General features: G+C 40.4%; 1 protein-coding gene across 1 annotated transcript; it reads right to left on the reverse strand.

The window, feature by feature from the left end:
• Positions 1 to 4704: 4704 nt before the first annotated feature.
• GCA (grancalcin) lies at positions 4705 to 21881 on the reverse strand. The gene is made up of 8 exons (XM_083577498.1): positions 20452 to 21881; positions 18225 to 18401; positions 12820 to 12889; positions 11689 to 11732; positions 10654 to 10801; positions 9441 to 9554; positions 8571 to 8629; positions 4705 to 6674 (listed from the first exon to the last, which is right to left on the reverse strand). Exons 1-8 carry the CDS (start codon positions 20473 to 20475, stop codon positions 6648 to 6650), a joined length of 663 nt encoding a protein of 220 aa, XP_083433624.1. The 5' UTR covers positions 20476 to 21881; the 3' UTR covers positions 4705 to 6647.
• Positions 21882 to 23179: the final 1298 nt, after the last annotated feature.

Genomic DNA, 23179 nt, shown 5'->3' on the forward strand with positions numbered 1-23179 from the left:
TGATGCTTCCCAAATGGTGCGAATATAGAAGCAGCCTTAACCCTAACCCTTTGTGCCTGCCCGTTATTCCTTCCTTACCCAACTCCCTCCTTCTTTCCCTGCTGGCTGGAGCTGGGGGGGGTGCAGTCCAAAAATAGCTAAAGGTCACCAGCTTCATGAAGGCTGCTCCATGTGTTTTCTTCTCTCTGCCTCCTAGACTGATGTCCTGCTCCTTTCCCCCCCCAGTCTTAAGAGCCACAGGTTTGCCTGCATGCAACATTGTGTAAGGGGGAAAGAGGTCGGGTGGCCTGCTGGTTTTTATGTCACAAAGGCATTCACAGTCTTAGGCAAGAACCTAGGAAAATGTCTTATACTGAGCCAGACCATTGCTCTATCCAGCTCACTATTGTCTGCAATGACTGGCAGTGGCTGTCCAGGGTTTCAGACAGTGGAGCTTCCCAGTCTCAGCACTACCTAGAGTGTGTTCACATTACGGCCTTGTTTTTGCGGTTCATTTCTCAGATCTTTCCCCCCAGCTTCTTTAGTGCCAAATTCGTTCCAAGGGGGGTGTTGAGGGGCAGGGATGTCTTTGCCCTATGTATAGGCTAGAGACAACTTAGGAACAGCTTAAGGGCTCTGGTCAGTGTGAAACCAGTTTGAGAAACAACACATTGAACCATAGTGCCTTATAACAAGGTAAAGGTAAAGGGACCCCTGACCATTAGGTCCAGTCGTGACCGACTCTGGGGTTGTGGCGCTCATCTCGCTTTATTGGCCGAGGGAGCCGGCGTACAGCTTCCGGGTCATGTGGCCAGCATGACTAAGCCACTTCTGGTGAACCAGAGCAGCGCACGGAAACACCGTTTACCTTCCCGCCTGAGCGGTACCTATTTATCTACTTGCACTTTGACGTGCTTTCGAACTGCTAGGTGGGCAGGAGCAGGGACCGAGCAACGGGAGCTCACCCCGTTGTGGGGATTCGAACCGCCGACCTTCTGATCGGCAAGTCCTAGGCTCTGTGGTTTAACCCACAGCGCCACCCGTGTCCCGCCTTATAACAAAGCACAGGTTAAATATCCATTTCAGATAACACTGTGCAAACATGGATTAAAAACCCAGCACTGGAAACGCAGTGTGTGCGCAGTAAGTGGCAGTGTGAACACAACCCTAATGATGCCAGAGATTGAACCTAAAACTTTCTACAAAAAAAGAAGTGCTTTACCACTGAGCTACTACGCTCCTGCCCATCTTGCCATGGCTTCCCTCTAGGGAAAAGGTCACATGGTCTTTCAACTGGCTTCTCTTCTCTCTCATCTTTTGAGTGGCACCTCTCCATCCAGGCTGGGAAAGCAGTCCCGAGTAAGATGTCAGAGCCACAGGACTTATAGGAACACTATACATTCTATTCATGCAGCCCACTGCATTGCCTTGCTGTGTTCAGTTGGGCTTACTCCTCTGTAAGTGTGCACAGGGACTGTAGCTTTCAAATGCCTACTTTAATTAAAATCCCTATCTGTTTGCTCTGTACAATCCCCGTTCTGTCATATATAATGTCCCATGTGAATTAAGCACTCTTATGTGCTTAGTTTTTATTCAGCTTGGAATCAGCCTGACTCCCTCATCAGCCCTCCAGTACTGATACATTTGAAAGGATAATGCCCCATCCGCTGTGGCTCACTAGCTCGAAGAAAGGAAGGATGGAAAGCCTATTAGTGGTCATGGATCAGCATAGCCCTGCTACAACAGCTCAAAATGTGTTATAATTGAATAGGTTTCTATGTGAAAACCAATGATTTTTGAAAGATCTATTTAACATATAACAAATCCCCACTGGCACATAAAAATGCTTGCACTTATGTCATTAAGCTATCTTTTCTAGTTATACTATATGCCTGTTGCAAAACAAATGGCTCTTTTACTTTATTCCTTGCATTCTTTTTTTAGGCCTGCTGTGCTTTCCCTTATATTCTCTGCTACATTGCCCCATCACTGGATCCTAAATGCACATGTTCCAGACATGTCAATGAGAACGCTCCCATCACTAACCAGCGAAACTCTAAGCGTTTGGATTTGATATCCCGCTTTATCACTACCCGAAGGAGTCTCAAAGCGGCTAACATTCTCCTTTCCCTTCCTCCCCCATAACAAACACTCTGTGAGGTGAGTGGGGCTGAGAGACTTCAGAGAAGTGTGACTAGCCCAAGGTCACCCAGCAGCTGCATGTGGAGGAGCAGGGAAGCGAACCCGCTTCACCAGATTACAAGTCCACCACTCTTAACCACTACACCACACTGGCTCACACTTAAGGCTGTAACGCTGAGATCCTTTAAGGAACTCGTTGACTCTCACCTGAGTTTATCGTGCGCCTATGCGTTAAGGTGAAAGCCATTTCAGTCACTGTGGTAAACAAATGTGAACTTTCTTCTCTCTGTAAATTGAATTATTTACGGTCCAAACTGAAAAGATGACACCTAAAATATTGGAATGGGGAACTGTCTTATAAGCAGAGATTAACTGTAAGATTCTGTGTCCACTCAGAAGTAAGTCCCATTGAATTTATTGAGACTTATTCTCAGCTCAAGATGTGTAGGAAGTTTCAGCCTATAAAAGCTTGTTGATCTTATTAAAAGAAGGCTTGAGGAGCAACAGTAGTATTCTGCAGATATAGTCCAGGGATGAACATGAGTCAGAGCACTTCAGAAACTTTAGGTACCTGCACTAACAGCTAGCAGTGGAATGTTAGTAGTTAGGTTAGAAATTAAAAAAGGTTCCAAGTCCACAAATCTGAATGCACACAGTAATAGTCTGTTCCAGAAATATCAGTTATAGAAGATGGAGCTCCAATATTATGGAATCCTGAGGAAATTTAAGCCAGTTAAAGTAGGGCTAAGCTTTTTGTGCCCCCAAACCAGCTGTAAACGAAAACAACAAATTGGCCCTCTAAACATTTTTTTAATTATTTCAGCAATTTTTATTAGGTTCTTTTGAAATTTAGCTTATTTACATCACAGTGGTGGCATGCAGTCTGAGCCTTCTGTCTGAAGTTTAGATACAGATGCATCTGTAGAACTGAAGGGTTGTGTGGTTGCTGTTTTCTCTGAGCTTTAGTTGTGCCTCACTGAAGCAAGGAAGCGTTGGTTTGTTTATACCCACATTTGCATTTCTCCTCTCCAGCTATCAGGAGCAAGCCACCAGATGTTTGGCAGTATGGAGATAGGCCTGCTCAAATTGCCCTTGGAAGATTTTGCTTCTGCTAGTCATACTGATCACCACATATGGCAGTACTGTAGTTTAAAATGTTCTAGATGGCTTTGCTATTTGTGTGTGTGTGTGCTTTAATGCTCAAAGCCATTCATGATTTTAATTGAAAGAGATGCAAGTATCATGTCCCAGGTTAGACAAACAGGGGGTTTAGGGGAAAGGCAGGTCTATTGCAAATGTAGCACTGCAAACTCAATCTACGCTCAGCCAATCCCCATTTTCCTGCCTTCTTGCAACCACTCCAGGAGGCAACACTGATGTCCATGCCCTCCTTTTAATCTCATTTCTAGTTTTTCTCCCACCTGCCTTTGATTCTGGCTGCACCTACTGTGGGTCTTCACGCCTTCTGCCTCACTAGCCCCAATGGACACCTCTGGGGAGAGGGTATCTCACTTGCCTCCAGTGGAGGGGTTCAGCCTCACTTATGCCAATTATTACTTAAATGGTGGGTGGAGGACCAGTGAGCCTCACATCACGAGTCTGAACAGTGTCGCCTCACTGACTTGCATCAACCCTTGGGCTTCAGTAATTTTCAGACATCTCAACCAGGTCTCAAGACTCCTTTCTATGGGTTTATTTGTAGAAATTAAATTGGACACCACTAGCTAGCCTCCCCAATCTTCCAGCTATGTGTTTCAGGTCCAGCTACCTACCGCCATTAAGACAGACTCCAGGATAATGAAGATGTGCAGGCTTGCAAAGAGTTTGCTTTTATGTGTATCATCCAACTATACCTTTAGATCTTTTTTCAGCGGTATGCACAATGGCTGGTTATTCATTTGTGATCCTACATTATTTTGGGACACTCAGCAGCAGTTGCTGCATCTAATTATTTTTTGTTACATCAGTTATGACATGCAAAGAATACAGACTGACCTTCCCAAGTCATCCCTCATAGAACTGTCAATATGCAGTGTATTTAATCTCAGCTAGATTCCTCTTAATCATTGAGGCAGCCTCACATATTTGCATGATCAAGGAAGTAGAAAATTTTGTGTGCAGAGAAAAATAGCACTGTGAGAAGTGTGTAACACAGGGATGTGGAATCTGTATCCTGTCAGCTGTTATTTGATACCAGTTTTCATGATCATTGCCCATACTGGCTGGGGCTGGTGGGGGCTGGGATATTCCTGGGATAATGCTACCATTCTAGCAAACACTCATTTTTGAAAGACTGGAAACATGCATGAACTCTACCTGTGTATGTAGCAAGAGAGATTTAAAGGAGTTGTACTACAACTTTTTCTTCGGAATTGTATAGCTGGTCTCGCACACTTCAAAGTTAAGAATCTTCACAAAGTTATCTTCTCCCACCTACAACTGTCACCTACCATGCTGTGCTAATGCTTTCAACGAAATCCAAGTTTAATAATAATAATAAAGATCTAGCATATCCTGCAACATTACTGTAGTGCTCAAGAACTGTATCATCTCAGATTTACACCGTCTTGGTATGAAAGAATATAAAGCGAGTTCCAAGTTTATTTCCAAACAATTGCCTGGAATGGCACTGAAAATAGTTACTACATTTGTACAGTTAGAACAGTATCCAGTTATTTCAGAATGTACGAAAATCGCTACGTAGCAGATTGCAAATAATCTACAACTATTACTCGACAATTGTGAACAGCAAAATATGCATACGAAGAGTGTCAATGATTTCAGAACTTTGATTTTAAACTGCCAATACGAGTTACAGGGACTGGATGATAACGCAAGATCCTTTTAGAAAAGAGTCCATTATACTAGTGAGATTCTATGGGTAGATGCTGCAAGACATAAACAACTGAAGTGTTAAATCCATACATTACTGATTCCATTCTAAAAACAATCTTTCTCAGCACAAGAATTTTTTTAAATCACAATAGGCAAACTGACCCTTAAAATGTTTAGCAGTGGCAGAATTAACCTGGATTTGTGCCTTAGCAGCTAAGTAATGTATCCTTGGCTGAGCAAATTGGTCTGAGCATGCAGCTTTCATCATGCCATCAAACATGTCAAGAAATGGCAACAAGGCCATTGAATAGACCCTCTGGCTGTTTCCAGTGGGGCCTAACAATACAGAGGGCTGTCCAATTCTGCGCTCTTCATCAGAGCTTGTTTGGTGCTCTTTGAAGCACAGAGGAAACAATATATTGTTGTACATCTGTTGATGCCAGCTGCTGCAACTGCACAAAGCCCTATCCTAACCTTGTCTCCCTCCCACCTACTACCTGGGGCAGCAGCACCTGGATAGCGGCTCACAAGGTTGGGCTGCAGATTCATCTCAACATATCTTGTAGACCCAAACGTTATCAAGCCCATTGATCAAAGCCTGGAAAGTGTTGCTATCCTAACTTGAAGTTTCACTGCGGTCACAAATAATGAACAGATGCAAGATTTGGCTTGAATAGTAAAAGAAAAAGCACCAGTATGCATCCATTTACACGTTAAACTTGCAGAATAGTAGCTACTAGAAAAAGAAAATGGCATCAATAAGCTGGCCTGGCTGAAATTATCACAACCATGCAAGAAGCTACTTCATACCAACAGCTTCCCAGGCAGTCAACATTGTCCTTGTTTCTGGTAGTAACTACAATGCACTGTATATGATGCACAGAGCTGGATTCTGTAATCAATCTGCTCAGGCATTTGTTCACAAGTTTGTTCAAATAATATGGGGATTTTAGCTGAGAACAAGAAAGGGTCAATTAGGACTTTTTCTTTCACACATCTAAGAAAGAGCCTCAAACATTTAAAGGAAAAAATGGGTGCTCTAGAGAGGCACATGAATTCTTCTGAGGATTACATCTTCAAGAGGATAAAAATAGTTAAAACAAAAAGTTTTCAACTACCATTAAATATAATCTTCACTATGAACACGTTATACTAGTCTACAGTCAAATAAATCTACTGAACATCCCGAAGAAGAAATATGTTTTAAGTTTGTACTTGTGACAAATACTAATTCTTTTTTATTCCAGGCATTTATTATTTCATAGGCGTGCAGCACATGAAACAACTGAGGTTGTAGAACACTAGAATGCCAATTACAGCTAATCTTTATTGCAATTTAAGCCAGCAGGTATTGGGGGGAGTGCACTTTAAGATAAACTAAACCCTGTTTATAACCATTACATGAAATGTGATTGTTTCCTCTTATCAATCCTGAGAGCATAATCCCAAAATATAAAAAGTCTACCATCCATATGCATAAAGAATGGCACACTTCTAAGAATTACTGTAAAATGTGAACATTTGTTTATTGTCAAACTACACACTAAAAGTCAAATATATTTATACAGAAATGATGCATTAGCAGGCAGAAATGTGGAAAAATCAATGGCAGCTTCATTTTCACAGCATTTTCAGTTAGTTTTCTCAAAGTAGTTGAAATTATACATGGAATTTTCTTCCACAGTTGGCACTCAGATAGCCATGGTGCACTGCAAGAACTGAAAAACAAAAGCAATTGTAATATTAACTGCCAATTTAAAGAAAGGGATTTTTTAACTAGACAAAGAATGAGCATAGTGCAGTTTGGGATTTGTTCACTATACACAGGTCAAGAAGTAAAATATATTGGGGCTAATTGTCAAAATCAGAGCAGAATTCTGCTCACAAAATGTTTTTGTTGAAGGAAGGGAGGAGAAGGAAGCTTCATCCTCTAAGGCCATTGTGCCTCCTGAAAATCTGCACAGGAGGACTGGTATTGTTGGCAATCAGCGCAGGGGGGTTGTAGAGGGGTTCAGAAACAAACTGTTTTCCTACTTTCATGAACAGTAGCCTCAAAAGCCCTTGTGTGAAAAAAAATGAGTTTGCTGCTTACAGAAGTTCAACAGTGGATTCTAGCAAATATAAAAAGGTAAAAATGTGCCAGTCAAATAAAATTATTGACCAACGAATCATAACTGAAGTTAGATATACTTTATTATCAAAACAGAGTAAAGTTTTTTTTACTGTATGCCAGCAGCAGCAAAAACCATCAAACCCCAAAACACACAGATTATAACCATCCTACACAGTACTTTCAGTATTTAGTAACACTCAATGTGGCTCCTCATTACTTGAACAAAGAGTACTAATGCAACAAGAGGGGCAAAATTTGATAATGAAAATCATCTGCCCTAAAACTGTGATAAAGCATAGACATGCATCTGCTTAGTTTTAGATGCCTTGGCAGTCTGTTCCCTGTATATTTGTATCTTTGCAGGCTAAAAGCTACACATAGTGGTAGGGTTTGGCAATTGCAGCGAGTTCTGCTACTGTTGAGATGGAAATTGAGAGAATTGAATATGCAGTTCAAGGAATCTATTTGATCTATTCTTCCAACTGCTTTCCATGACAGCAGTAATAATCCAGGAAAATAAAGAACAACTGTGAATAAGTTACCTGCCCCAAACACTTATGTTTTCCCAGCTGAAGGACATGCCATAAACATCCCAAATCTGAGAAACAGTATTTAATGCACAAAGGACCAGTGTTTTGAATACAACGTGTGCACACACCTGCCTAATAACACATTAGTCAAGACTACTCTAACAGAGTGGGCTGGTTCAGATGACCATACTCCTTCAAAGAAGGAATAAAACAGGAACTCTTCAACTAATTTCCTATGAACCGTGGCTTCATATCCTGACTTATTCCAAAGCAGCTACTCAAGAGTTTCCTGGTTCAGACAAAATAGTGTTTTGGAATATTTAAATAGTTCACAGAATATTTCACTCACAAAAAGAAGGAGCAAAAAAGTGACATGCATGGCCAAGAGACTCATTCATCTCTCTGCTTAGAAAATAGAGATGGTCTTAATCCTAGAGCTGTGGATTCGAACCCCAGGCTAGGTGAAAGATTCCTGCATTGGTTGGACTTGATGACCCTTGTGATCCCTTCCAACTCTTATGATCCAATACCTAACCGCAGTCAAAATAAGGCCCATAACAACATTTGCAGTTACTATTTAAGATGCATTATTAGAACTGCATTGTTTTTGCAGATTTTCCAATGCAAAATTTATTGGAACTCCTGCTGTACTATTAGCATTCATACAAATAGTTTCCAAAGGCTGAACATCCCGGAGTACAGTATAACCAAACTGGCTAATCAAGATTTCAAGCATGACAGTTCAACTGAACTAAGGGTGTTGGGAGAAAAACACAGTCCAAAAACTTGTTTAATGCACAGGACACCACAGATGAGATTCTGAAAGAAGTTCAACACTATTCTGAGATTATTTCCCAAGAACAATCACTACTTTGAGAGAATTCTTTCTCCAGAAAAAAAATTCTGAAAATATTGCAGGTACATAATGAAAGTTATAATTTTAACAACCAGTTATTAATTATGTTACTTACATCATCGTATACAAGATTCACAATGCCCTGTTGCATGCTGTCTCTTCTCCTAAAGAAATCTGTTAAAAGAAAGTAACATTTATATTGTAAACATTCTGATGCACATTCTGAAACTTGTTTGCATGCTCAAGTCTCACTGACTGGAACTGGGTAAAATATTATACCAAACACAAGGTTATATCCTCCAAAAGCAACCTTCTCAATTTAGTTACAATAAATTCCACTAACTGACAAAGAAATCAGACAATTCTCTCAGTAATGTTCAGTCCTAATCAAGTCAACGAGATTATACAAGGCACAAAATTTGGCCCCATTTGTTTCAAGTTTATGCCGTGCTTTGCAGCTACCTGAATATCATGCTCCCAGACCCAGCTGCTGAGTATTTTGTCACATTTACTGCATTTTGTATTTCACAATGACCTGATTTTAAGCTGAAAAAAGTAAGAGTGCACAGAGTCCTTGGGTTGCATCAGATACTGCCTACGAAAGAGCGAATAGACTTCTGCTTGCATATTGGGACTTCCAGGATGAGACCTCCCTCTCCTCTTGCTTGCACACCCTCAAAATCTGTTCTGGAGGACTGTCAACCCTACAGAGCAGATTTTGGGGTGTGCAGGAGAAAGAAGTGGGAAGTGAGCGGAAGCCCACTTGCACATCATGGGATTTCACCCCTTAATCTCACTTCAGATTCTAATACTGCCTTACTTAGAGACATGCATCATTTTATTTGTATGCCACCTTTCCACAGTTCAAACCATGCTCAAGGCAGCTGACAACATAGAAAAAATTACAGTTACAAATGTAACAAAAATAGTCATCAACTGGCATCAGATACAGAATTGTTACAAAAATAACTATAAAACACCTTACCCGTCAAAGCCCGAAGCTTCACGCAGCAAGCCACATAGTCATCAAAAAAGATTCTGCCATTCTTGCTGTAACGTTTTACAATAGCAATTAATGTCTGTGGGCTTAGCCTATAACCTAGACAAGGTCAAGGAGAAAAACATGTCAACTTCAGAGCAAAAGGCTTAAACAAGCGTTTTTGTTATCTTAATATTTTTAAACAGCTCCTAGCATTCACAGCCCTCTTTGAACTAAAACTCAAGAGGGGAACACAATACATGCACTCCAAGAATAAAGCAGGTGTTGAGTGAAGGAGCTGCATCTTTCCCTTCTAGGTACAGTGGGGAAATTATATAATACTATGATATATTCCTTCCTTCCCAGACTAAGGGAAGGAAGGCAGGTCCATTGCTCTAAGGACTGTCTCACACATTCACTAGGGACCTGGATATGGATGTCAGGAGCAGAGATGGGCAAGTGAAAGAGAATTGCTTAACCTTCCTCCCAAAATGCTTTTCCTGCAATGTGTAAATATGAATTTAGAGCCCAAACTGTGAGAATGGGACTGTAGAGGAAGCAATGGGCAAGGAAGAGAAGGAATAAGCACCTGGCTGATTCTAGACCACCACCTACCCCATTTTGCAAAGACATGGGCTCCCAGAATCACATCTACAGCTGTAATGCTGGTCCCAAACCCCGAGTTCTCAGGCACATTGATCAGAATGGATTACTAGAAACTAATAGGACTTCAAAGATGTCCTCCCAATCAATCTCCCTGTTCTCTAATAGGAAAGCCAGCAGCTTTTTCTACTGTGCTCACACTGGAACTATTGCCTTCTGTCATGTATGCCTGAGCAATTCAATCCTGCATTATTTGTATACCCTGTAATCAATCAATGAAGATTTTCAAAATCCCAGACAATTCAGACCAATGGTTGTTTTGTATGAAGATGCTTTGAGAAGAGAGCAGCAATACATGATTCAACTTCATCCTTTCAAATGTCAGACTCCTGTTCACATACATCCTTCAATACGCTGCTCAGATTTCATTTAAAGGCTTGCTCTTCTACCCATAGACAGAGCAAGTTATGACCAAGATTTATCTAGAGCCAATCACTAAAATACTGTATAACGTCCTGAATATATCATTTTTAAATACTCTTCCCAGCAACCCATTCTACTTTTACAGGGAAATAATTAGTTACTTGAAAACACATGTCTAGCCAACGTATCATACCCATAGCTACAATGACTTGAGTCAATTCATGAAGTTCCACAGTTCCGCTTCGGTCTTGATCTATCATCATGAAATTTTGTTTCCAAGCACTGAGAGCGGCCCAGAGTTCCTTAAATTCATTGTATCCCATTTTCCCAGTATTCTCTCTCTAATGTAATAGTTAAGAAAACAGACCATCTTGAAGAAAGTTGGTGATCAGAAATACATAAACCTGCATTAGATTTTTTGTTTTGAATACATATCTTCCAACTTCTTAGATTTTTTGTTTTGAATACATATCTTCCAACTTCTTATTCAGGAGTTTCCTTACAACATTTTAAGCTGCTGTTCTACGTTCAAGTTATCCGAGCAAGTGAAATTATTTCTTGTTTTTTGTTTATTTTCACCCTGATTTACAGGATGCAAAGGGTCAAGAAGGAAAATCCTTAAAATATCAGTGCGCTCCAAGGCAGCACAAAACCAAGTACTGCCAACCTAGGTGGTATGAAATTCAGTTTATTTTAAGTGTAGTATGCTTTCCAAACTTATCTCTAATATTACAGGCTTTTTTGTTTGTTTGTTTGTTTTTAAAACCACACACATTAAGTTATTTCCTGTCACTTGGTACATAAATACCATTGAATACTCACTACTTTGTTGCTGTTGGTCACATTTGAGTTGGGATAGCCCAGTAACTAGCACATGCTGGCTAACAGACTGAGCCTGTAGTTTAAACTGCAGTTCCCACTGCACAAAGCCAGCAGCTGTAGCTTAACCCCCAGAATCAGTGTCCAGAATTAGCTTTGCTGATGTATCCAGTTTCTGTTAACACAAAATATAGAGTGAAGGTTCTAAAGAATGTTTTTGAATGCTTAGCTTGCCCTACAACCTCATCAATCTTAGTTTCTTTTCATCTTTCAAAACAAGATTGTTCCTAAACATATTCAGAACCCTGCATCCCGAAACCTTGGTCCTGTTGTATATTGAACCTGGGTCCAACTGGTTTCATATGAAATGAAGTTTACAGTTATACTTAAAGACTTTTTCCAAGGATACATCCAACATTGATATCATAATTCTGCACGTCTCCAAGCTGAATGCTGAAATTACAAGTGAAAGATGCATTAATTCTAGATGGCATATATTGATTTCAGCTCTAATAACTATTGTTCAAACTATCATGACTAGCAACATAATGAAGTTTATAAAGACTAGCAACTCATGTACAGGTAATGGCTAGCAAAACAATGGCTAATTTATATATAAAAAAGAGACAGACCTAATAAAAATGTATTCAGAACACTTTTCCTGTTTTAAAGGTTTTATACAACCTGTGTGAATTAGCATGAGAATGGAGGATACTATAAAATTTACATCAGAAAAGTAAAATAAAAAAACTATTCCTTGATAAAAACAATTCAAGTAGCATGCAAAGCATGCTATGAATTGAGTTCAAATTAGCAATTGAAAGAATTCAGCTATGAATATGCTTCCTTGATAGGCAGAAAGTGAGCAGAAGTATCCACAAGCAGGAATAAGTATTCCAAGTCGTCTGAACGATCAAATAAGCTATGACAATAGTTGAAAACATCAACGGCAGGAGGCAGAGCAAGAGGAACATCTGCCTTCTAAGCTCTTCGGATACACAGTCACACCTCCATGTATATCCAGGTCCACTATGTACTATGGAAATGCCAATCATCACATGCTATAGTTTGGATAAAAATCATTCCTTACATTTTATTAAGCCATCTGCCACACTCATTGTTTGCTGCATTACACATGCTGCAGGGACATTAAATGCAATATTTATCACTCAAGGCATAACTGCCCAAACAAGTCATGTGGCTACAGATACAGAGAGGCAAACAGGACTTAAGCAAGTCAAGAGGGAAATGAAGAACAATCTTCCCTGACTTGAACCTGGGAGGCCAGAATTAAAATCTCCACTCAGCTGCGAATCTTCCTGGGAGACCTTGGACTGCTCACAGTCTCTCAGACTAACCTACCTTGCACCACCTTGAGCACCTCGGAGAAAGGTGGAATATACATCTAATAACAAACTTAATGTTTTGCACTACATCTCCCATCAGCCCCAGCCAGTGCAGCACTGGCCAAGCCAGATAGAAGAATGCAATAACTTCTTGGAGATTGAATTTAAGGTGTTCAGAAGCAACAAAGTCTTACGAGAGTAAGTTCCACTGATTCCAGACTGGGTTAGACATCTCTGTAGCTCCTCAGCATCCACTTCACCATCCTGTAAAATTAATGCATAACAAATTTGTGGTTCAAATATACCAACCTATCTAGTAATACAAAATCAAGTACGTGTGAATTTTATTTGTTAGCCAACTGTTCTACCTCAATTAAGAGAATTAGAATACTTCATGAAAATTACTCATCTAGAAATTTGCCAGAGTAATTAAATTAAATAACTAAGCAGTAACTAACATTTCCTAATTTTTAAAAAAAATGAAGCAGAACTTCCTCATGTCCTGCAGTGATATATTGCAATAGCACAGCTTTTTCATATGAAGTTTTTTTGCTTGAAATTTTTTCCACAAGTGTTGAATCTATTTTAAAAGTTTCATGCGCAGCTTTGTAAATCACAAGGCGGATTATTTTAAAACCAACACAAGATGGCTTTTCCCCACCATTATCTACTTCCCTGCAGGAATACCCTATACCTATATGTTCATTGTTGTTTAACAGGTCAGCTCAAATCCAGCTGCGTACAAAAAAGGATCAAAAAATTACCTTAAGTTTAGAAGATATCTACATGCGAGAATAGTATACATAAAAAACCCAGAAAATGAAATGAAAGACTATAAAGTAGCTCTTTGAACAGTTCTGAAGCTCTGTACTAATGCCAGTGAGCTACTTGTTTGATCAACTAAAGCTTATCACACAGAAGATTTGCTTACAATGACATGAAGCATTTCAACTACCATGGTACATCAATACATTATCCTACTAAGATGTCACACCTAACACGGCACAAAGAATCTTGTCTCCTAACATGCACTTAATGTAAATATTACTGTAAATTACTGTATATCATCCCCTCCCTTGGGATGATTTTTATAGCAATAAATAAAAATGAAAAGCTTAGTGTGTGAGCTTCTCCAATGAAAATGTAAAGGGGGAAGTAAATTCAAAACCCACTTCATTTTCACCCCATGCAAACCCTATTATCCTAAAGTGACTGGGCTTCTTACAAGAAGTTTCCCAGAAGCATGTGTAAATGTATCTCTTGTTCTAACCTGAAAGGGATGATCTTCCTCCTGGCTAGGTCTAAGAAACTATTATATGCTGATCATGGGTTCCAGGAGAAAGAATATGAACTTGTGTTATTTAGCCACATTTAAACACTAAAGAGGTCAAACATCTCTAGTCAACTGTGGATCTATGTAGTCACATCCTAGAGATAATTGTCCAACATGACTATGCAATGGTGTGAAGGTACTTATACCATTTACCCACAAATGCAAAATAATTTTCATTGGGTAAGCTCACAGGAAAGAAGGATTGTTGGAATTTGATGGTAAATACATTTCTGAGTCTCACTGACTGACCACAATGCAACAACACTCAGAAATGACTTCACTGGCCTGCTTTTACCCACCCCTCCAAAAGTAATACCCATGTTACTGCAAGTTTCTACCTGATCAGTTCTTTTGAGTGTCAAGGCCCACGCTTCCATCACCCCACTGGTCCTGCTACATGGCAGATGACAGACTGTGCTTATTTGACTGGTACTTCAGGAGTGAATGTTTATTCCTCCTATAAAAAACTAAATTTACTAAAATATTACACTTGAGAATTAAGAAAAAAAATATGGAAGTCATCAATTAAGGTCCTACTTGGAGAAAATCAAAGCACGTAATTTCCCCCCCTTTTTAATATATGTTACCCCATTTACATACAATTAATCTAAAGTAGTGGTTTTCAAACTATGTATTGGGGAACCCTTGAGTTCCTCAGAAGCTTATCAAGGGTTCTTCAACAAAAACAGTTATGGTGAAAAACTTCCCAGAAAGATGGCTTGTCAATACCTTTCCTGATCTCTCACAGCTACAGGGCTGTGTTCAGTACATTCTGGAGCACTCACAGAGCAATCTTAAGCATTTTACTCCAAAGCATTTCCACTGCATTCAATGGACCTTACTCCTCTGTAAGGGTGTTCAGGATGCAAGGTCAGTTTCTGTGGAGCCAAAAAGCCTGGATCCTACTTAAGATAAATTCTGAAATGTGTATTACAGAATTCCTTTGCTCCACAGTAGGTACCTACGGTGTGCTTCACCAGGTAAGTCAACGTGGAAAGGGTTCCCTGAAGATACAAAGTTTGAAAACCACTTCTGTAAAGCTTTGAGCAATGAAAAGGTGGCAGTGCTTTATAATGTTCTTATTTCCAAAAGAGGAACTACACTTGAAACCAAAATGTATTTTTACCTGGAATCTACATTTAATTATGTGCTAGTCTAATACAGGTGTGCTGCTGAACTACAACTCTCACCAGCCTCAGCAAGCATGGCCAATGCCCAGGGATGATGGGAGTTGTAGTTCAGCAACATCTGGAAGGCCAAAGGTTCCCCGCAGCTGCTCTAATATATACGTGGAGTTCCTACAGTTACAAGAGTTTCCCACTATCTTCAGTATTCTTTTTCATATTTATAGGCTGTTCCTTATGACTAGAACACAGTTGTACTATTGGGCAAGCCATTTTTTAAAAAAACAACTCATTTCTTCAAAGACTTTCCTAGATTTCTATGGACTCACCAACTCTCAGTACAATGAACCCCTATCCTGCCTGCCATTAACTTGCTGCCTTAACTACTTCAAATGTAAACTGGGGGCCTGAATCCAGTGATGCACCCACAAGACTTCAGTATTGTTTAGAAAACTTTATAGAAGGGCTGGAAATTGTTACATTAAAATTATTCTACTTAATTAAAAAAATTGAAAGCTACTTTATATATTGAACACTTTTCTATGTCTGCCTTACAACCTGAAGTGGCAAGGAGCCACTGTCCCTGTGCACAAAGGAAGACCACCTATCTCACCATCACTTACTAGTGCTACCCCAGAACACATTGCTGCATTCCCCAATCTAGGAACACAAAGGGGTACTCTAGAAATTTTCTCTTTCTCTGCTAGAAGAAAAGAAAGTCCTAAGTTTCCATCCTGCTCTCTCTCCTCCTACAGTCCACTTCAGGTACAATCCTCTATCAACTTTCCACTGCTTAGACTAGCTTCAGAAAAGCATACTCAAAATTCACACATGCTCATTTAAATAAGTATCAGAGTTCTAACAACCAGCTTAAAATCCCCTCATCTATCAGCTTGTCCCAATGACCAGAGAGGTAAAAGATCATGAATTTGGCCGGAAGCATGTTTTCCCAGCAACTATGCAAACAAAACATAACAAATAAGGTTCTACCTTCTGACCTAGTTCACATCTTGCATTAAGTAATTATTAAAATAAAATATAATCTGCTGTGAATGAGCAGCATGCTGCTGCACGCTGCTGGAATCACAAGTGTTTCACTCCTTCCCTTCTTCTGCCAACAAGCAAACCACGGAATGGTTTGCCATGTTGTCCAAACTCAGGCTACTGCTTGTTTGCAAACTATGAGCCTACGTTTGGCTAACATGACAAATCAGACCATGCCTTGTTTTCTAGACAGCACCCAGTAGCAGTCAGTGAGGAGCACAGTGTCTGCAATTTCAACAGTGTGCATAATACCTTAACTATAATTTAATGTGGTGTGAAACCATGCCTAAGTGTGGTCTCCCAATATCTCCATTCAAAAGTGCTTCCCTTTCATGCTATGCAGTTGAGCCTTTTTTTAGTTAAAGAACTACTGGGTTGTTTTAGACCGAGATTAAATGATACTAAAATAGTACCAAAATATTCATTACACATTCATTACATGCAGTGATCAGTTACTCCCACCCAAGACCATCTAGAGAAGGCAGTTGCTACATCAGATGGCATGTGATTATTCTCAGAAGCATTTCTCTGTTAGCTCATTTGTTCTACAAAAGGAGCACTATATATAATCAAATGGATCTATGCACACCAAAGCCATCAATGCCCTTACTTTAAAAAGTCATGTGTGATGTGAATAACACTAGGTTATCTCCAGTGGTGTCCATGCATGACTGAGAAGGGCCTGAAGTCATACAACAGGAGTTTACCTTCTTGTCCTATCTTCCTCAGCCTCTCATGTTGTCCCCAAAATCTTATCCATAGGGCCGGAGGACTTTCTGGACCAGATTTTTGGGGATGGAAGGGGGAAGAAAGAAAGGAGAGCAGAAGACTGCTTGTGCAATGTTGCCTGCTTTATTATTATTATTATTATTATTATTATTATTATTATTATTATTATCACTATTATTCCATCCAAGGCCCTTACTGATCATTAAAATACAGTTGTTTTAATATGCTGGCTCTTTGCAGTCATCACTTACAATGTGAAGAGTGGGCCTTTGGACCTGGCTTAACCACACCAGCACCAAAATCTGAAATGGTACCCCTGGTATGAAGAAGACAATCACAAATGAAAGTTGTGCCTTCCCTAAAATGTCTTACTGAAATGCTAACATGTAGGATGTAACATGTAACAACTTGAAACCTTGCTTGGTAAAGACTGTAGAAATTAAAATGCCAAGGGGAGAAAAATCTAAAGGAGTTACTCACCTGGAACTGGAGTTCTTCATGAATATTGCCTTTGCAGATCCACACTCTTGAGAGAATGCATATTGGCATCACAAGTCCCAAAACGCTCTAGAGACCAATGACCTGTGGGGCCATGCATATGCCCTTTCGTGAATCTTTACTATAACCTTTTTTTTTAACCAGTCCTTTTGCCCAGATTACACTGGTGCTACTCTATAAAATACCTAGCCACATACAATGTATATGACTCTTCCAACCCAGAAGCCTGCTTCAGACTCAAAATTTAAAAGTGCTCACTTAATTATTACTTCATTAATAACTATACAAAATTCTATATAATCCTCTCAGCATTGAAAAGGGAGCACCAAGGCAGTTACAAACAGCCTCCCCATCCTTATGACATATAATCCTGGAAATAAAATTATCTGCTCAGTGATTTGCAGCCAAGGAGCTAAAGTATCAAATTTAAGAGTCCCCACATTCTTAGAAAGAGAACCTTTTGTTTCAAAGACTAGGCAGTATGTATTAAAGTTGCAGACAAGACAGTTTTTGAGATGATACAATGCTTTTGAGATGATACAAGAAAACTTAATATCTAAATCTATAAGTAAGAGCCAAATTTATACATGTAGTTGACTGACCAGGTGGGAAAAGAATGTGATTAAGGAGCTTGGCCAGTTTTCAACAATATCACAATCCCCTAAAAAAGAAATAAAAAGTAGTAGATCTATCTAATGCCCATCTTCAATTTACAATGTTTTCAAGCTGCAAATCACTGACAGATCTATACAGATGTTACTGTTAACATGTTAGCAAACAAATTCCTGGGGACTAGTCTATGCCTTACACTACAATCAAAACATAAGAGCCCTCTTTCAAAACTTTAAGATAGTAACTTGAACTAACATACCTGTCCAGCAATAGCACTGAAAAATGTCCACAAGGGATCAGCAGCAGCAGCTGCAGCATAGGCACCAGAATAAACAGAATAGCCAGGAGATCCACCATGGGCCACACTTTGCACTCCTCCAGGAACTGGCTGACCCATTGCCATTTGCATTGGCACCTGCCCACGGTAAGCTCCATACTTTTGAGGAAGAGGAAAAGAAGAACATACATATTTCACTATATTTACCAGCTCATTACAAACATCTATCGTCTATAACAGATTACTTTATTTTCACTGAACTGAAATGCCTCACAAACTCAAGGAGTGTATGTGCACTACAATTCTAATATCACTACATCTTACTATGGTAACGTTTACACTTATAGAAACAGATAGTTTTCTTGACCACTAATTTGGGATTCACTACTGTAAGGGTATGGAGGCATGGTACTCTGGCAGTACAGAAAGGGTAGTTCAACAAAGTAACATCATAACAGAAGCAAACCAGATAAAGGAGTACCAAAAAGTAGTGCTGGAAATCTGAGTTTCCCCAATAGTGTTTGCAAAATTGCACCAGCAAAGAAAAAGTTAGCTGGTTCAGCTACTTTTGCAGTGGTGATGCAAGCTACTTCAACTAAGTACACTGTACCTAGCCAAATGAGGAAAAATATGACTACTTACAAAGTAGTCCAAATCACACCAGTGCTTAATATTTTGTTTCAACTAGTTTCCTGCAACTGAAGGAATTCCAGCACCACTATAAATTGTCTATTTTTATTTGTGCAGTAAGCCAGGAAGGAGACTACTATCATCAAGGCTTCCCTTATTCTAGGGGTTGGGGAAGTAGGAGGTTTAGCATTACATGCCAGGAAAACACTCTTAGGGAGGAAAGGTAAGTTTTTTTTCTGAATGTCATCGAAAAAGTTCTTGTATACCATTCCCAAACAGACCTGGCAAGTATTTGACTACTGCCAACCACAAGACTGGTCTGCAAGTTTTAATTTTTGAGTAGAAAAAAAACAGTTCTGCTTAGAAATTTATATATACCAAATTCACTTGGATGCAATAAAACAATTACTTTGACTCAATTTGAGTTAAAGTTTAAGGCTAGACTTCTAGCCATACATACATATATATTAATGGGGTAGCAAAGAGGTGCTTGAGATTTCAGCTGATCTTCCCTCCAGATCAAAGGGGAGGAGAGAAGTCCAGGAGATTTTTTGAAATCTTGTTTTTATGATGTATGTTGGATATGTGATTGGAAAACTTTAATTTGAAAAAACAAATAAATTTATATATAAAAAAAGAGATTTCACCTGATTTTAGTCAAAAGGCAAAGAAATTTCCAATTCTCTTAAAGCAAGATCGGATGGGTTGCTATTCATCCATTCTTACAACCTTTAACTTGCCTGACATTTTAAAAATCAATTCAGCCTGCAGTCATGACCTTATTTACCTGGGATGCAGAGCAGTGACAAAAGACAAATTATCCTTCCCTGCAAACCACCACCCCCCCAGGGCCCAGTGTCCCACATTAGATAGAAGCTTAAAATCAGCAATGACTGCGACAGCTGAAATGATTTCCCCAGGCACCACCCGCTGTCTTCCTACACATACGGCAGTGCATTTTCAGTGCTTTTAACCAAGGGACCTAAAAACACCAGTACTGCTCTAACAGATCACCCAGTTTCTAGAAGCACGGCCTAAACACTCAAAAAATCTTCTTGCTATGCCTTTAAGCGGTGGCTCCACAACCATGAATTAAGTATTCAAATTTAATAGGATGGCAAGCGGTACGTCATCCACAAGGCAGAGGCTAGGCCAGTTATGAAGAGAAAGAAAGGGAGAGGTGTCCCCCCCCTTTTCTTTTTTAAAATGGCAACCCTTTAGCTCGCTTGATGTGTCAGAGTCAGGCACGCCTTCCATTTCCTCCCGCTGTAAGAGAACAGAGTCCTCCCTCTCTCCCTCCTTCCTCGCCTCTTGCACTGCACACATTAATGGCTTCTCCGCCAACTATGGGGGGGGGGGCGCTCGGCGGAAGGAGACCAATTTCGGGAAGGCCTTAAAAAGAAGGGCCTGGAGCCTGAAGGGCCGGCCGGGCTCCCTCGGCTCTGACCCCAGCCGGGAGGACGAGCAAGGAGAGACTGACAGCCGCGCCGCCAGAGAAAAGGGCCCGGCCGGGTGGGGGGGAGAGGGACGGACAGACCGACAGACAGGCCTTCCCTCCAATCACGCCCTTTCTACTCACCGCTCCGAACCCTGGGTACGTCATGTCGACGTTTATGAGAGGAAAAAACCGTTGAGAGCGGGGTGGGGGAGGGGGAGCCGTTTCCCGGATTCGCAGCTCGGCCGGACTCGAATCTACCACGACGGCCGCTCCGCTATCTCGCCAGCTCTTGCCGCGGTGGCTTCCTCCTTCTTCCTGAAGTCGTCGTACGGAGAAGCGGAAGTTCCTTCGCGGCGCTCGCTCGCCCGCCCTCTGGCAGCTGCTTTGGGCTTTTGACTGGCTGAAGCTTCGCCCCGCCCTCCGCTCGCGATAGGCCTCCGAGCTGAGGAGGAAGGGCGGAAGAGTAAAATGGACCGCGGAGTTCGGGTGTCTGCGTGAGGGAAGGCAGGTTCGAAGAAAGACGGCGTGCGTGACGTCTGAGCCGGAAGTAGAGGGGCGGGGTGAAAATCAGGCCATTGTTTTGCACCACTCTGACAGGCATATGAAACTCTTCCGCCTTGGAGGCCGCTAGACGGGCCACAGAGACAAAAAAAGTTAGGGAGTAATGCATCCCGTTGCCTAGATAGAGCACTTCTGGGTCTTCGCCATTAAAATCCGAAAAGAGTGTTTGCTGAGGGGCGGGGTGGATAGGGAGTATCAAGGGAATTTTCCAATATGGTTTTTTTACTTATTTTTTTATGCTTTGTTATTGTCTTTCTGGGTATGATTTGCAAGTATTTTCTTTTCTTTTTTAGATGAATGTCGATTTTTGCCTGTGTATTGTTTGTTTCCAGGTTGGCCTTCTGATATTTTGAGAGGGAGGGAGGCAGGGAGTGTTTCTAAGCATCATTCATTTTTTCTGTGTGTGAAATAATAGGTATTTTATGGTGCCCGTCCCCCCACCCCAGTTTTTCAGATTTCCAAATGTGCTCCCAGGCCCTGAAAAAAAGTTAAGAGACTCTATTTTATAATTCTGTAAACTACCCGGATGGCTTTTTGTTGAAGGCGGCATGGAAATATTGTAAATAAACAACCAAACAGTAAGTCCAAACAGGCATAAAATACACAACAGATACAGTGTGGCAATTCAGTGTAAAAAAAAAATTTTTTTTTTGCTTCAAACTATTTGCGTCTGTGTGTCACAAGCAAACTTGGGGCAATGCAAATGAATTTGCTAAAACCTGTATGATCAAAATGCATTTAATTAGCAAATTGTGGTTTCCACATTTCAGGTGGGGGTACTGAGTAGCTAATGGCTTGCAATAGCTCTTTAAAAAAATATTTAAGAACTATTCTCTTTATGGGCAAAATACCATGTCACCAATACAGGTCCCCGGTAATACATCACAGGCCATATTTCTTCAAGAAGCAGGCAGATAGTAGTAAAGTTGTGTGTGTGTGAAGTTATCTTGCAGACAATATCCATGTGTCTAAATTTCGACACCCTCCCCCCTTCTATGAAATGCAGTTTGTTGCAAACTTACAATGCCTTGCCCCTGGGTATTCGTGACAAGGAAAGAAGCAGCAGATCCCAAACCAAGGCAAGCAGGCTCACAGATGACTGGTCAGCATGAGAAAGAAAGCTGGCAGGAATCTCTGTGTGCTTTGGTGCTCCAGTAGTGCTCACAAAAATAGTATTCATCAGTGGAAGTATTGTAGCGTCATCTCTTGCGGCCAAGATGATGTCATTGCCAGACTCAGCTGTTGCCAGCGATGGAGGAGACCCAACAGGTGGTATGGTGTTGATAGTCTAATCTGTTGATGCAGTAGGAGTTTGAATGGCTATGAAATATACTATGATAGTTGGGGCAGCCATTAGACTCTCTAAGAAGCAGGCCCCTTGTGACACTTAAGATTTCTTAATGAGGCCCTGTTCCAGATTCCATCTTATGGGTGTTCCATTATCTTACTTTTTTATCTTAAAGCATTTCTAAACTGCTTAGTATTTTGAAATATATAAGCTGTATACAAAAATAAGTATTATAAGAACACAATAGATATTATTTTATTATTAATAATAAAAACAGTATTACAAGAACAGATTAAAAACTAACAATAAAACTTTTTTTTATCCTACTTACCCGATTCTCCATAGAATGGTAAACCTGGATTAAATGGAAAAATAATTTTGATGAGGACAACATTGTGTAGAAGCTGTGCAATTTTACATCCATGAGCAGCACTGAGTCCACAGCAATGTAGAAGCATCCTGTTCACTTCACACAAAGATCAAATGCCACCAGATCTTTTTGTCTCTCTCTTTTTTTAATGGGGTAGCTTTATTGAAGTACTTATAAATCTCACTTTCATATTAAATATCACAAGGTGGTATGCAACCAGAAAACCCAATACTGCAATAAAAACAATAAGAATGTCAGACACATCGGTAAAGCCAACTGGCCAAAGAATCTCAGGTTTGAAAAGGCCTCTCCGAATAACAATTTTTGACAAATTTAAGAAAACAATCAGGTAGGACTTCTGCCAAACCTCTATTGGTAAGCAGTTCCACAGACCAGGGACTGCCACATCAAGGCTCAGTCCCTGGTAAAAGGCTAACTGAATGCCAAGGACCATGTGGGACCCAGGGCCCCATCAGAAGACGTCAGCAATAGGAGGCTGAGCTTTAGAAATTAGCAAGTCCTTCAGGTACTAAGGGCCAAAGATAGAAAGTGTTCTAGATTGTACCTCTTTCAATGTAGAGCACCAAGGTGGTTTATTTGTTCTTCTCAATTATGCCTTTCAGAGCAGGCCGTGGTCACCGCATTATGTA

This window comes from Podarcis filfolensis (genome assembly GCF_964270895.1).
Source record: "Podarcis filfolensis genome assembly, chromosome: 1".
NCBI lineage: Eukaryota > Metazoa > Chordata > Lepidosauria > Squamata > Lacertidae > Podarcis > Podarcis filfolensis.

Excerpts from the sequence above, each read along its gene's own strand:
- GCA (XM_083577498.1), bottom strand. The coding sequence starts at position 20,475 with ATGACGTACCCAGGGTTCGGAGCG. Across the intron at positions 9,555-10,653 it reads TCAAGTCATTGTAGCTATGG|GTTATAGGCTAAGCCCACAG; the intron begins GTATGATACGTT and ends GACCTTGTCTAG. Across the intron at positions 6,675-8,570 it reads TGAATCTTGTATACGATGAT|TTCTTGCAGTGCACCATGGC; the intron begins GTAAGTAACATA and ends TTTGTTTTTCAG.